The sequence below is a fragment of the Mastomys coucha genome, unplaced genomic scaffold (genome assembly GCF_008632895.1).
Source record: "Mastomys coucha isolate ucsf_1 unplaced genomic scaffold, UCSF_Mcou_1 pScaffold22, whole genome shotgun sequence".
Classification (NCBI taxonomy): domain Eukaryota; kingdom Metazoa; phylum Chordata; class Mammalia; order Rodentia; family Muridae; genus Mastomys; species Mastomys coucha.
The window spans coordinates 58,520,610-58,534,275 of record NW_022196905.1 but is presented as its reverse complement, the minus strand read 5'-3'; the positions used below and the strand labels follow the sequence as shown (position 1 = coordinate 58,534,275).

General features: G+C 42.3%; 1 protein-coding gene and 1 pseudogene across 3 annotated transcripts in view; one reads left to right on the top strand and one right to left on the bottom strand.

Moving 5' to 3' along the window:
• Positions 1-2,297: 2,297 nt before the first annotated feature.
• Positions 2,298-13,666, bottom strand: part of Lias (lipoic acid synthetase) — an 18,826-nt gene continuing 7,457 nt past the window's right edge. For 2 of the 3 annotated variants that reach the window (XM_031342419.1, XM_031342421.1), the window contains 5 exons: positions 12,420-12,548; positions 8,848-8,993; positions 7,539-7,609; positions 6,141-6,252; positions 2,298-2,803 (listed from right to left, as the gene is read on the bottom strand). In XM_031342419.1, the coding sequence (XP_031198279.1) occupies positions 2,745-2,803; positions 6,141-6,252; positions 7,539-7,609; positions 8,848-8,993; positions 12,420-12,548 (517 nt within the window). In that variant the 3' untranslated portion in view covers positions 2,298-2,744. The remainder of the gene's footprint in view (positions 2,804-6,140; positions 6,253-7,538; positions 7,610-8,847; positions 8,994-12,419; positions 12,549-13,666) is intronic. The other variant, XM_031342420.1, reaches the window with a different exon arrangement.
• LOC116071050 lies at positions 4,195-4,559 on the top strand (annotated as a pseudogene).

Sequence of the window (13,666 nt, the reverse complement as noted above, 5' to 3'; positions counted from 1 at the left end):
TTTGAGGGGAAACTGGGAAAGGAGATATCGTATGACATGTAAATAAAGAAAATATCTAATAAAAAAAGGAAAAAGAAAAAAAGAAAAAAACCAATCAATGCTGGTCCTCGTGGTACAGGGCAGTGAATGTCAGTCTTGGGTGTCCCAGATGAGAGGGTTGAAAGTACAAGGCTTCCCTCAACTCGAGAGACTGCGTTCATGACTGATCGTTTCTAATGGCTTCCTTCAACCACTAAATCATCTGACTCCCACTTCCTGTTGGTGGTGTAGATGCCCATGACTCACAGAACCTGTTTGAAGAGATTTTCTTCCTTGATGCTGAGAACACTCGAATGTCAGAAGTAGACTGTTATTAAGAGATCACTGGCACAGAGAGGCAGAGTGATGACAGAGGCAGAGAGGCCATGACCTGAGAAAGTTCTTTCTAAGATAATAAAGCTCAAATTTATCTTTTGACTCAGAATCCTGTCTTTTTTTATTCTGTATCTTACAAAGGAAATTTTATGTGGCTATACTGTAAAGCATGTAATTGGATAACCAATTCCATGTGAGATTTTTAAGTAATAAGTAAGTACTTATTATAAAGGTTATGGAGCCAGGGATGCAGCTTGGTTGGATCCAGTACTTCTGGCCTACACGAGCACCCACACACAGAAACAAATAATTATGTAAGATAACACACATACAAATAATTTTAAAAAGTATATGTTATTTAAAAATCTAGCAACAGAGCTGGAGAGATGGCTCAGTGGTTAAGAGCACTGGCTGCTCCTCCAGAGGTCCCGAGTTCAGTTCCCAGCAACCACATGGTGGCTCACAACCATCTCTAATGGAATCCAATGCCCTCTTCTGGTGTGTCTGAAATCAGCTACAGTGCACTCAGATACATAAAATAAATCTTTAAAAAAAAAAAAACAAAAAACAACAAAAAGTGGCACAAGGCCAAGCTGAGTGGCTCCCTCCTTGTAACGTGAGCTCTTAGGAGGTAGGCAGGCAGATGCCAGGAGTTCTAGGACAGCCTGGACTACAGAAGTGAGTTCCAGGATAGCCTTTGCTACACAGTGAGACCCTGTTTCAGAACACACACCACAGAAAGGAAAATAAAGAGGAACAGAAGATTGCTTGCGGCAGGTAAGGAAGGTGACTGGGTGACTTTGCTGCACAATCTAGACTGGCCTCGAACAGTGTATTCTTCTCCTTCTGCCTCCTAAGTGCTGGGTGTAAGAGTGTACTCCTGGCCAGCTAGTGTTGCAGGCCTGTAATCACAGCACTCAGGAATCATCTCTACTATACAGCCAGTCTGAGGCCAGCCTGGGCTGAACAAGACCCTGTCTCAACAAACAACAAAAAGTCTACATCCAGTTTGGAAGGACAGATAATAAAGGGCTTTGACCCAGGCTGGCCTTCAGCTCACAGCAATCTTCCACACAACTGCTGAGGTTCAAGGTGTGTACCATCATGTCTTATCCTGTGCACACATGTATGTTCTTCCCTTTGTAAGGAACCCATTATAATTAAGGATAGCAAGAGGTACTGGTAGGGGCTGTATAACTCAATAAAACAGAGTAGGAAGGAGCCAGTGCTGGCCCGGAGGTTTTAAGACATTGTGGACAGCGGAGTGCTTGGGTATGTAATGACTGGAATGCTGGCTGATATCCCTGCAGGAGGAGGTGCCCATCAGGACCACAGAGGCTCTACCCCAAAGGGAGGGCGAGAGGAGCACTGACTGGGGAATCAGCTAGAGGTCTAGCTTAACAGCTCTCCAATCTTCCCCATTCCTAAACTTCAGAGAGTGATGAGCAGCCTAGCATTTTGTCTTATCCTCATGGGTGCTGAGCCAGCCATCAGGAGCACTGCCTCTCAACCTGTGAGTCGTAATCCCTTGGGGCCACATGTTAGATATCCTGCATTTCACACATTAACATTACAACTCATAACAGTAGCAAAATTATGGTAATGAAGCAGCAACAAAAAAAATCTTATGGTCGGGGGTCACCACACATGAGCGTTAGGAAGGTTGAGAATCACTGCTCTAGAGCACGGGTCAACACAGAGGCCACATCCTTAAAGAAAACTGGCTCCCCTCCTTAGCTACTGACACTAGTGGGAGCTTGTGAGCCCTTCCCAACTCCACAGTGGTGCTGACTTATCTATGCAGGTTTTTTAAAAAGATTATCATGTGTCACGGAGTCCATATGTGTGTAGATGCATGTGTTCCTCTACTCCACACACACACACACACACACACACACACACACAAATAAATAAATAAAAATAAATCTTTTTAAGAAAAGAAATTTCATATGGGTTTCTGAAATTTATAAGATCTTCTAAATGTTAGTAGACTTTTAAATTACAATGGCAACAGCAAACCATTCAAAGATGTTCTATGATCACCCCATCACTGACAAGGATGAGGACAAAGGTTGGCAAGAAGTCAAATGAATTATCACTAAATGTGTGTAGCTTTCAGGCTTTTTTCTTCCTTCTTTTCTCTTTTTCTTTTCCTTTCTTTTTTTTTTTTTTTTTTTTTTTTTTTTTTTTTTTTTTTTGAGATCAGGTCTTAAGCAGGAAGTCAGGATGGCCTGGGTGGAATTACAGGTATACGCCATTATGCCTGGATCAGACATCAGACATTTCAGAACGGTGTTGGTTTGCATGCACAGGAATCCTGACAGGATGGCACCGCCCTCACACCAACTGGAAGCAAAATCTTAACTCTCCTGTGATGTTGAAGGTCTTGGCTAAACTTTAGAAGCTTTTGTTTTTCTTTTAGCCACTAGATTTTTCAGGAAAAATTCACCTATTTAGGAAAAATAAGAATACATTAATATTACCCTAAATAAAGCATCATGAAGCTGCTATTTCAGAACTCCCCTCCCCCCAAAGAACACGGATTTACTGCACTTCCCTCCTGACAGATTTCAAAGGCAGTATTTTTATCATCTAAGTACTCCTTATCTTTGGCATTTCCCCGATTGTTTTTAATTTTTTATTTTTTGAGATTATAATGTATTACCACACCTTCCCCCCCACTTTCCTCTCTTTGTAACGGCACAGGCCTGCTCAGGGACCATAAAGGATTGCTTCATCTCTACGCTCTCAACTACTATTCCTTCCAGTAACCAAGTGTTCTGCAAGATGGCTCACTGAGCCTGTGGGTCTGCTGCTGCATGCTCGTCCCACTGTGAAAGCTGACTATTGCTCATCAATGACAAAGTCGTTTCAGAGAGCAGTTCCACCATCATTAGCCCGGATCTGCTGCTTATAAAGCAGACCTCCCTGCAGCTGAGCACTCAGCTGATGGAATCTTACTCCCTGATTCCCCTCCAGGGAAGCCAGAGCTCTCCTTCCATAATGGGCTTTGCTGCCTGTGAGTGGAGCCTGAGCTAGTGCGGGAGTCGAGGGCACAATCCCTTCCAGCCCATTAGGCTCCATTCAGTGTAGCTTCAGAGGAGCAAAGCGTTTCCTGTTGCAGCAGCGCAGCCCCAGAGGCTTCATTTTATGGGGAGTCGGGTCAGCTCCTCTCTGTCATCTTACAAGTACAATCAGAGCGCAACCATCATCAGACACAATCACCAAGGATCCTAAACATCTTGTCTGTATTGCTCAGTCCTTTGTCTAAATTTGATAGACACAGAACAAAGGTCACCAGGCTGGAGCCCATCATCTGAGCCCCAATGCTCTACACACCAGGATTCTATCTCTTAGTAGTGACTTTAAAAACACTAAAAGATCATAATTCACTTTCCTTTTAAATATTACTTTATGCCACACATGGCTGTTTAATCCCAGACCTTGGAGGCAGGCAGAGGCAGGCACAGGCAGGTAGATCTCCGTGGGTTTGAGGCCAGTTTGACCTACACGATGAATTCCAGGTCAGCAAAGACTATACAGTGAGACTGTCTCTATACAAATAAACAAAGAAATTAAAAACCATAAAAAAGAAAAGACAAAAAACAAAATAAGTATTACTCTAGATACCCACTTCTAGAAGCTAATACTGGTTCTAGCCTCTGTATGTATGTATGTATGTATGTATGTATGTGTGTGTGGGTATGTATGTATAATATGTATTATATGTGTATGTATGTATGCATGTATGTATGTATTGCAACTTGTCAGCCATCCTGCTTAACTCTCATTTCCAATTCATAGCCTATTAGTCAGTGCTGAACCAAATTCCTAGAACTTTTATTAATTTTAAGAATCTCAAACATGAATACATATTTTGATCATATTCTCCTCTACTCTGCCTCCTAACTTCTCCTAAGCACCCCAACTTCAAGAAATAACATGGAGCTTTTTTGGGCAGGTGCGGAAGCCAGAGCTGAGTGCCCATCACTATGCCTCAGAAAATTGAAGAAATCAAGGGCTTTCTGCTCACAGCCGAGCGGAAGGATGCCAAATCTGTCAAGATCAAGAAGAACAAGGATAATGTGAAGTTCAAGGACTACTGTAGCAGGTACTTTTACACCCTGGTCATCACAGACAAGGAAAAGACAGAGAAGCTGATGCAGTCCCTACCCCCAGGCTTGGCAGTGAAGGAGCTGAAATGAACCAGACCTCTGTGTATGACTATTAAAAACCCTGGAAGGTCATTAAAAAAAAAAAAGAAATAACATAGATGGGCTGGAGAGGTGGCTCAACAGTTAAGAGCACTGACTGCTCTTCCAGAGGTCCTGAGTTCAAATCCCAGCAATCATATGGTGGCTCACAACCATCTGTAATGGGATCAGATGCCCTCTTCTGGTGTGTCTGAAGACAGCTAAAGTGTACTCATATACATAAAATAAATAAATAATTCTTTAAAAAAAAAAAAGAAAAAGGAACACAGAGTTCAAATTCTTGGCTTTTATATAGGATAAACTATTCATGAGAATATCTTAAATTCATTTTCTGTTCCTGTTTTGTTTTTCTTTTTTTCTTTTTCTTTTTTGTTTTTCTGAGACAGCGTTTCTCTGTGTACCTGTTTTTTTAATATTATTTATTTATTATTTATACAAGTACACTGTAACTGTCTTTAGACACATACCAGATTTTTTTTTTTTTTTTTTTTTTTTTTTTTTTTTTTTTTTTTTTTTTTTTGATTTTTGAGACAGGGTTTCCTTGTGTAGCCCTGGCTGTCCTGGAACTCACTCTGTAGACCAGGCTGGCCTTGAACTCAGAAATCCGCCTGCCTCTGCCTCCCAAGTGCTAGGATTAAAGGCTTGCACCCCCCCCCCCCAGAATTCTAACTTATATCTGTGATTCAGATCTCAGTGCACACAGAAATCTCTTAAATGACCATTAATAATATTAACATATTTTATACATATCCCAAAACACCTGGTTTACCAATCTCAATTTCTGACCCTAATTAACGGGAGGAGCAGCTTCCTCTTCATCCTCCCGAATGCCGGCACTGCAGCCTGACTCACCTGACTTCGTTTCTACTCTCCTCTTGTGCTGCTGAGAACTGAACCTGGGGCCTAAAGCATGCTTGCCATGAGCTCTACCACTGAACTACATTCCTAGCTCCAAATGAGTTTTTAATCCCTTGGAAAATGTCTTTACTTTCATAATCAGCTCAGTCAACTGACCAAAGCAAGAGCTACATACCAAAAGTAAAAAATATATTAAGTTAGTAAAACCACTAAAAAGTTCTTTAGGGATAAAATGATCTCAGTTGTCTAGGAGATCAACAAGGAGTCTGTGCGAGAAGCGATGCTATGGGCTTCTGATGCTTACATGGATCTGGAACTGGCAGCATGGAGATGCAGCAGGCACATTGTCAAATGAATACACATTTCCTAGGAAACTGTATCACATGCGCTGTATGCTCTGTTGTTTCTGGGAGATCTGCTACTGAAAGTCACACATGGAATAATCGACTATGCAAATGGTTTGTGTTCCTGTCAGTGGCTGAGATATCAAGAACAGTGAGGACGTGTCCAGAAAACAAATGAAGCTAAAGAGAAGCTTTTTAATATGGTCCTATGGAGCAAAGCTATGAGAGACATTCTAGGAAGAGAAGGCCCTCTCCAGTCCCCGGTAAGAGACAACCACAGCCATTGTAATTTGCTTTAGAGCTTTGGTGTTGAACATAAGTGTGGGAAATTGATGGACTAAATGGAGCCATTCCCTGCAGTCAAACTTACCTGCTTTATATGAAGATCGCACCAAAGGGCCACTTGCAGTATAGTGAAATCCAAGTTCATTTCCTACTTTTTCCCAGTATTTGAACTTCTCAGGAGTTACATATTCTTCAACCTTGATGTAAATAATCACTTTAGACCAGACTCAAGAATTCTTAGTGATTCTGATTCTATGTAAAGTCTATACCCATGTATTCAGAATGGCTCATCATTTATCTAGACCCCCTCCCTCTCCTTTGTTGGATTATTGTTGGGTTCTATCAGAGCATAACCACAGAGGATTTAGAGAGGAAGGAACAACACTTTGTACTACATTAGCTGTTCCAAAGGGTAAAGAAAATAAGAATATAGACATCATTTATATTTGTTCTTCATTTATTAATAGTAGAAGCCAGAATTAGTCATGCCTATAAGATTCTGTATGTGTGTATATATGCATGTGTGTGAATGCACACTTTTGTGGGTGCTCATGCATATGTGTATAGGCCAGAGACAACCTTGGAAGTTGTTCCTCAGGCATTTCTCAACTTCTATTGCTACAGGGCCCTCAGTGGCCTGGGACTCTTATGAAGATCGGGGTGGCTGGCCAGTGAGCTCCAGGAATCTACCTGTTTCCATCTCCCCTGTGCTGGGATTATAAGCACACTCCTGACTTAAGGAAAAAAAAAAAAGCCGGGCAGTGGTGGCGCACGCCTTTAATCCCAGTACTTGGGAGGCAGAGGCAGGCAGATTTCTGAGTTCGAGGCCAGCCTGGTCTACAGCGTGAGTTCCAGGACAGCCAGGGCTACACAGAGAAAACCTGTCTCAAAAACAAACAAACAAACAAACAAACAAAAAACTAAAAAACAACAAAACAAAAAAGTGTTTTTTTGGGACTTGACCTTAGTCTTTGAGCACTTTAATACCACTCTGAGGCCTTGAAAAAGATGCCTGAGGACAAGACCAATTCATCTTGTATATTATGTTGAGCATTAATCCTGGCATGTTTTAGTTTTGTTTGTTTAGCAGTACTAGGGGTTAAACCTGGGCCTCTCACATGCTACGCTCTAAGAGCTCACCAAGGCACATGATACTACCTAACACAATGTTCTCCAGTAAATAAACACTCCATTCTAGAAACAGAAAACTGCCTTCCTTTCCTTAAGCCAGCTTTGTCTTCAGACAACTGTAACCAAGTCACAGGACCACCAAATGCCAGGAAGTTCTACATCCCAACTCTTACCTGGAACGGTCTGTAGAACAGTAAGTACCAGCATCGCTGCCCTATGGCAATGTGACGGAAACTTCTACAAACACACGGACACTATCCTACCAAACTAATGGTTTCTAATTCTACCTGTGGACAAGGAAGATTTACTTCAAATTACTAAGGAAATATTTGGCAACTCAAGACATTTGTACCTTAAGATGGCGCTTTGTTGGCTGCATATACTGCCCGAGAGTTAAACAGTCCACATCAGCCTCACGGAGAGCTGAAAGGAAAAAGCGAAGATTTCACTTAGCAGATGTTCAGTTACAATCACAGATCTAAGCATGGGCCCTGTGGGCAGGACTTACACGCTGTGAGCTGTAACATTGTAACATATTGTCAAAGGCAATGCAAGACGGGAGAAACCCCATTCATTCACAAACATTGAGCCGTGGATTCCAATGAGAATTGGAAACACAGCAATGATTACCACAGTAGTGTAAAACTGGGAGACAGAGAGAAAAATATAAGGCTGGACCTGGTGGCATATGCCTTTAATTCTAGCACTTGGGAGGCAGATGTAGGCAGATCTCTGAGTTCAAGCTCAGTCAGGTCTACAGACAAAGTTCCAGGACAGCTAGAGGCACACAGAGGGGGAGTGGGGGTAGGGTGGGGTTGATGGGGGAGACAAATGCATTTAATGCTATCAAATAAAAGCTAAAATAGGAGGAAAGAATTTGGAGCAGGAAATCTGTTAGGCATAAAAGATGCCCAAGCCTGGAGGTGTATTATCCTTCCTTTACTGGGTCTCTATTAATCCCCATGCTTAAGCTTACATTAAAATCTTTTTTCTTTTTTCTTGATGGCTGGAGAGACAGCCATGGTTGCTAGGAACTGAATTCTTATCTTTTTGGTTGTGAACCTACCCTTTAACAGCTGGGCTATCTCATCAGCTTTAAAGTCTTTTCTTAATAACTCCAACTCTACTTGAATGAAAAAAGAAGGCAAAAGAACAAATATTCTGAAGCAAAAGCATTCATCTGAGCCAAACATGCTGTATTAGGGTTTTCCTTGGTAAGCAGGATGTGTTCTCCAAGTGTGACTGGACCTATGGCGTACCAGAGTCCTTCTCTGTCAGTTGTATTTTGGTAGGCAAGCACGTACCTCTAAGCTATAGCCATGGCTTCAGAGTCTTCCTTATCCACCAATGCCTGGTACCTAACTGTATTCCAAACCATCCAGTGACAGAAGAGAAGAGTGGATGAAATCCCGTTTTCACTGAACAGGCAAAGATGAAGAGGGCTAAATGCACACCATTCTATGATCTAAGGTGGCTTCGTTCCCTAGCAAGTTGCTGTTTGTGCCCATGTCCTCTCTGGTTCTGGACATGGAGGCAGGGATGCTCCTGCTGGCCTACATCGGCAGCAGGTGCTTTGTTCTCAGGCTTATCGGCACTTACACTAAGGGAGTTCCTGCTATCGCTCGAGGGAAGTGGAGAGGGTTTGTTCTCAGCTCCTTTACCTTTCATCGTGGCATAGACTTGCTCATCTGTCTCACCGAGACCCAGCATTATTGATGTTTTGGAAACAACATCAGGCTGGACCTCCTTGGCATGTTTCAATACACGAAGAGACTGGTCAAAATTGGCCCGGGGATCACGAACTTTCCTGGAAAACAAGGTGGCTCTCAGTGACACAAGTTCAACCAACTCCACTGTTATGCAAGCAAGCTGGAAGACCAGAAAGCACATGCTAGAAGAGTGCTTCTCAACCTTTCACAGGGTTGCCTAAGACCATCAAAAAACACCAGTATTCTGGGGGCTGGAGAGATGGCTCAGGGGTTAAGAGCACTGACTGCTCTTCCAGAGGTCCTGAGTTCAATCCCAGCAACCACATGGTGGCTCACAACCATCTGTAATGAGATCTGACGCCCTCTTCTGGTGTGTCTGAAGACAGCTACAGTGTACTCACATATAATAAATAAATAAATCTAAAAAAACAAAAAAACCCAAAACACCCCACCAGTATTCACATTACTTTCATAACAGTAGCAAAATTACACTTGTGAAACAGCCACAAAGATATTATAGTTAGTGGTCCCCACAAGATGAGGAACTGTATTAAAGAGCCTTGGCATTAAGAAGGTTGAGGTCCACTGCTCTAGAATATACAGTTCACTGAGCATATGTGTCAATTATACATTTGTACACAAAGTTTATTAACATTGAAAAGAAAACCAGTTGGGCTGGAGAGATGGCTCAGTGGTTAAGAGCACTGACTTCTTCCAGAGGTCCTGAGTTCAAATTCCAGCAACTACATGGTGGCTCACAACCATCTCTAACGGGATGCCCTCTTCTGGTGTGTCTGAAAACAGCTACAGTGTACTTACACATGAAATAAATAAATATTTGTTAAAAAAAAAAGAAGAAGAAGAAGAAAAAGAAAGAAAAGAAAACCAGTCTTCAGCCGGGCGTGGTGGCGCACGCCTTTAATCCCAGCACTTGGGAGGCAGAGGCAGGCAGATTTCTGAGTTTGAGGCCAGCCTGGTCTACAGAGTGAGTTCCAGGACAGCCAGGGCTACACAGAGAAACCCTGTCTTGGAAAAAAAAAGAAAAAAAAGGAAAAAAAAAAAGAGAAAGAAAACCAATCTTCACTGGGCTTCTTAGGCCTGTCAACTCTTCAGGCCTCCCAAGTCTTGAGACAGAAAACCAGACTAGAAATCATTTGGTTTATACACTGAGAAATTAGAATTCTGAAACTCAAAATTATAATGATTTTTAGCAAGAAAAGAAACGGGCAGAAGACAAGACAAACCTTTAAGAAGGGAACGTTCACTTTGGGGGTTGAAACTTTTGTGAGCGTTTCTTTCCTGCAGGTTGGACTGCCCTCTGCTGGCGAGTAATGACACTGCAGGCTGGGAGAAAAAGCATTCTGGAATTTTCACTGGAAAATAAATGCTTCTGAAGTGAAACCAGGGAGACTGGCACCCACTGCTGGTGATATCACCACAGGGTTGGTACACTGGGTGCTACCCTTCAAGAATGGCCATAACACTCCGGCTTAAATAAGAAGAAAGGCAAAGGGCTGGAAGTAAGATCAGCACTTGACTGAATTCTAATGCAGCCTTGTGTTCTGTATTTTTATTTTGTTTTCATTTAAATAAAAGGCAGAGGTTTGAAGAGATGAGTCAGTGGGTCAGAAAACTGGCTGCTATTCCAGTTGGCTGAATTCCAGAGGATTCAGGTTCAATTTCCAGTACCACAGAGGATGACAACTAGCCCCCGGGGACTGACAGCATCTTCTGGCCTCTGGCTTCCAGAGGCCCGACATGCGCACAGTACATAGGCAGTACACTCATATACAAGGAAAAAAACAAAAATCAATAAGCTTTCTTTGACTTGTACATACATGTTTGTGTCCTTGCACATGTGCACACTCACGTGTACAAATGCAAGTTTAAAAAACAGCAATTTTAAAAAGTCATAAAACTGACAGTATAGAAAACTGACACTTAGTGAGACAGTCATGCTAGCCATGTTGGCCTTGAACTTGCAACCCTCCCACCTCAACCTCCTGACTTGTACATGAGTATACATGTGTGCTAGGCTAGGATGGCAGCTGGGTGCCACTACACTTAGCAAGATACCCTGCGTGTGTGTGTGTGTGTGGCATGTGTGTAAACACAATGGCACCTGTGGACACCAAGGACAGCTTTGCAGGGATTAGTTCTCTCTTCCACTATGTGGGCTCCAGGGATTGGACTCATGTCACCTGTCTCACCAACATGCACCTCACCCACTGAGTCCTCTAGCCAACCTGGAGTTATTTTTCATAAAGTATTTCTCCAGTGGATTAAAGCTGTGCTCTGGAATGCTTACAGTCCAGGAGCAATGTGCTTGGTACCATTCATTGTAACTCTGTGTAGACTGGAGACACAGAACAATGAAGAGTAGCTAATTAAATCACAGCCAAATACCCGATAAAGCTAAAGGAAAATATTAATATTGTCTGCAGCTAAAATACTTCTAATTTTTCTGAAATCTGAATATACTTGTTATGTAGACTAATAGTTCTTCCTAATTCCTAACTACGGGGCTGGAGAGATGGCTCAGTGGTTAAGAGCACTGACTGTTCTTCTGAAGGTCTTGAGTTCAAATCCCAGCAACCACATGGTGGCTCACAACCATCCATAATGAGATCTGATGCCCTCTTCTGGTGTGTCTGAAGACAGCTACAGTGTATTTACATATAATAATAAATAAATCTTTAAAAAAAATTCCTTACTAAAATTAATAGGAAGAATAGAGCATAGTATCTCCTTTCTTGTATGTGAGTATGTGTGTGTTGGGGAGGGTGGTATTTGTTTTGGGTTTTGAGACAGGGTCTCACTATGAAGCTGGCTGGCCTTGAACTCAGAGACCCACCTGCTTCTGCCTCCTTTGTGCTGGGATTAAAGATGTACATATTACTCTAGACTTTTTTTTTTTTTTTTAAAGAAAAGGGCCAGGCAGTGGTGGCGCACGCCTTTAATCTCAGCACTTGGGAGGCAGAGGCAGGTGGATTTCTGAGTTGGAGGCCAGCCTGGTCTACAGAGTGAGTTCCAGGACAGCCAGGGCTACACAGAGAAACCCTGTCTCAAAAAAACAAAAACAAAAAAACCAAAAACCAAAAAAAAGGAAAGGTATAGCCCAGGCTGGTTTCCAAACTTCTGATCTCCTGCCTCCGCCTTCTAAGCTCTGGAATTATTGGGCAGTGCCACCGACAGCCATCCTGTGTACTTTTTAGAAGATTTGAAACAGTGATTTTTCTGCTATATCATTTTCCATTTCATAAGTATTCTTGGGAGTGGGAAACACAATTCAATGCATGTGCAATGGTGACGTTGCCTTTAGAGATGCCAGGAACTGTGCAAAAGCATGTGTGCTCTTAGTTACTGAGCCCTTTCTCTAGCCCTTGGTCACTCACTCTTGGCAACTATCCTTCCTGGTTTTTTACTAATTCGTGAAGAAAGAACAGAACGAAAGGAGCAAAAGAGGAAGGGAAGGGAAGGGAAGCGGGAGTTCATAGCATATGACACACTGTGCATGCAATCACCTCTGTAATTCTGGAACGGTCTCTACATTGTGTGCATACACATCTAATCCAGACAGAGCCACCTTTTCTACCGCTCTCAGGTCTCCTCGGAAGTCCGGGGTGAGGCATTCCACAAGGATTTTTGGATTCCTAGGGGGAAAAGGTAAGCATTGAACTGAGGACAAGAGCTGGCACACAGACCATTGGCTGCAGCATCCGCAGCCCTTGGACCTTGTAAGGAAGGCACAAACACAGAGTGGTCTTAGGTGAGCAGCTTCATGAAAACCCTCAGAAGAGTGAACGGCATGCACGTCGTGACCAGGATGTCTACCACAGACAGAACAGTAGAATCTGACTTTAAACCCAACTGGAAGCTGGGCAGTGGTGGCGCACGCCTTTAATCCCTTTAATCCCAGCACTTGGGAGGCAGAGGCAGGCGGATTTCTGAGATAGAGGCCAGCCTGGTCTACAGAGTGAGTTCCAGGACAGCCAGGGCTACACAGAGAAACCCTATCACGAAAAAACAAAACAAAAACAAAAACAAAAACAAACAAACAAACAAAAAACCAAAAAACTAACTGGAGTAGGTGGTTAAAAAACAAAATCATTTAAAGGAACCAAAATATAAAACATAATTACTATCATTATTATTTTACTGTTTGGAAAACAAATTGGAATGTTTTTTCTGTGATTGCAAATTCCACCTTCTTCAACTTTGGTTTCTTCTGTAATTCATCAGACACCGTCCTCCTCACCTCCCCTAGGCAAAAATCTCACCATGCTCTGAGCTTTAAAAGCTGTTTCTGGGGTTTGCTGAATCATGAGGGTTTTTTTTGTTTGTTTTTTAATGAATTACCAACCAAACATTAATCTTCTGGTTTCTATGGCTGCTGTATTTATCTAGTGAAGCACTGTAATGTGAATAGGTCACAGAGCTGTTTGCAAGCCCAAAGACAGCTGTTCCCTGAGAATAGGTAGGAAAGACCACACTTGTCCCCTTGTGACCGATCGTAATATGCTGAAAGATCATAGTGAAACTGATTTTTAAAAATCACACCTGAGATGCATTAGTGGCTTGTGAAAGAAATTTTGTGAGCTGAAAAATACAAAATATATTTTTTGCACTATAACAACAACAGCAAAAAAAACCTGGGGTATCAGTGGAAAAACATGTGTTAGCACACTAGACCTTACACTAGCACCAAGTTACAGAAATGGTTTAGCTCCTTTTGTTTTTTTTTTTTGTTGTTGTTGTTGTTGTTTTTTCT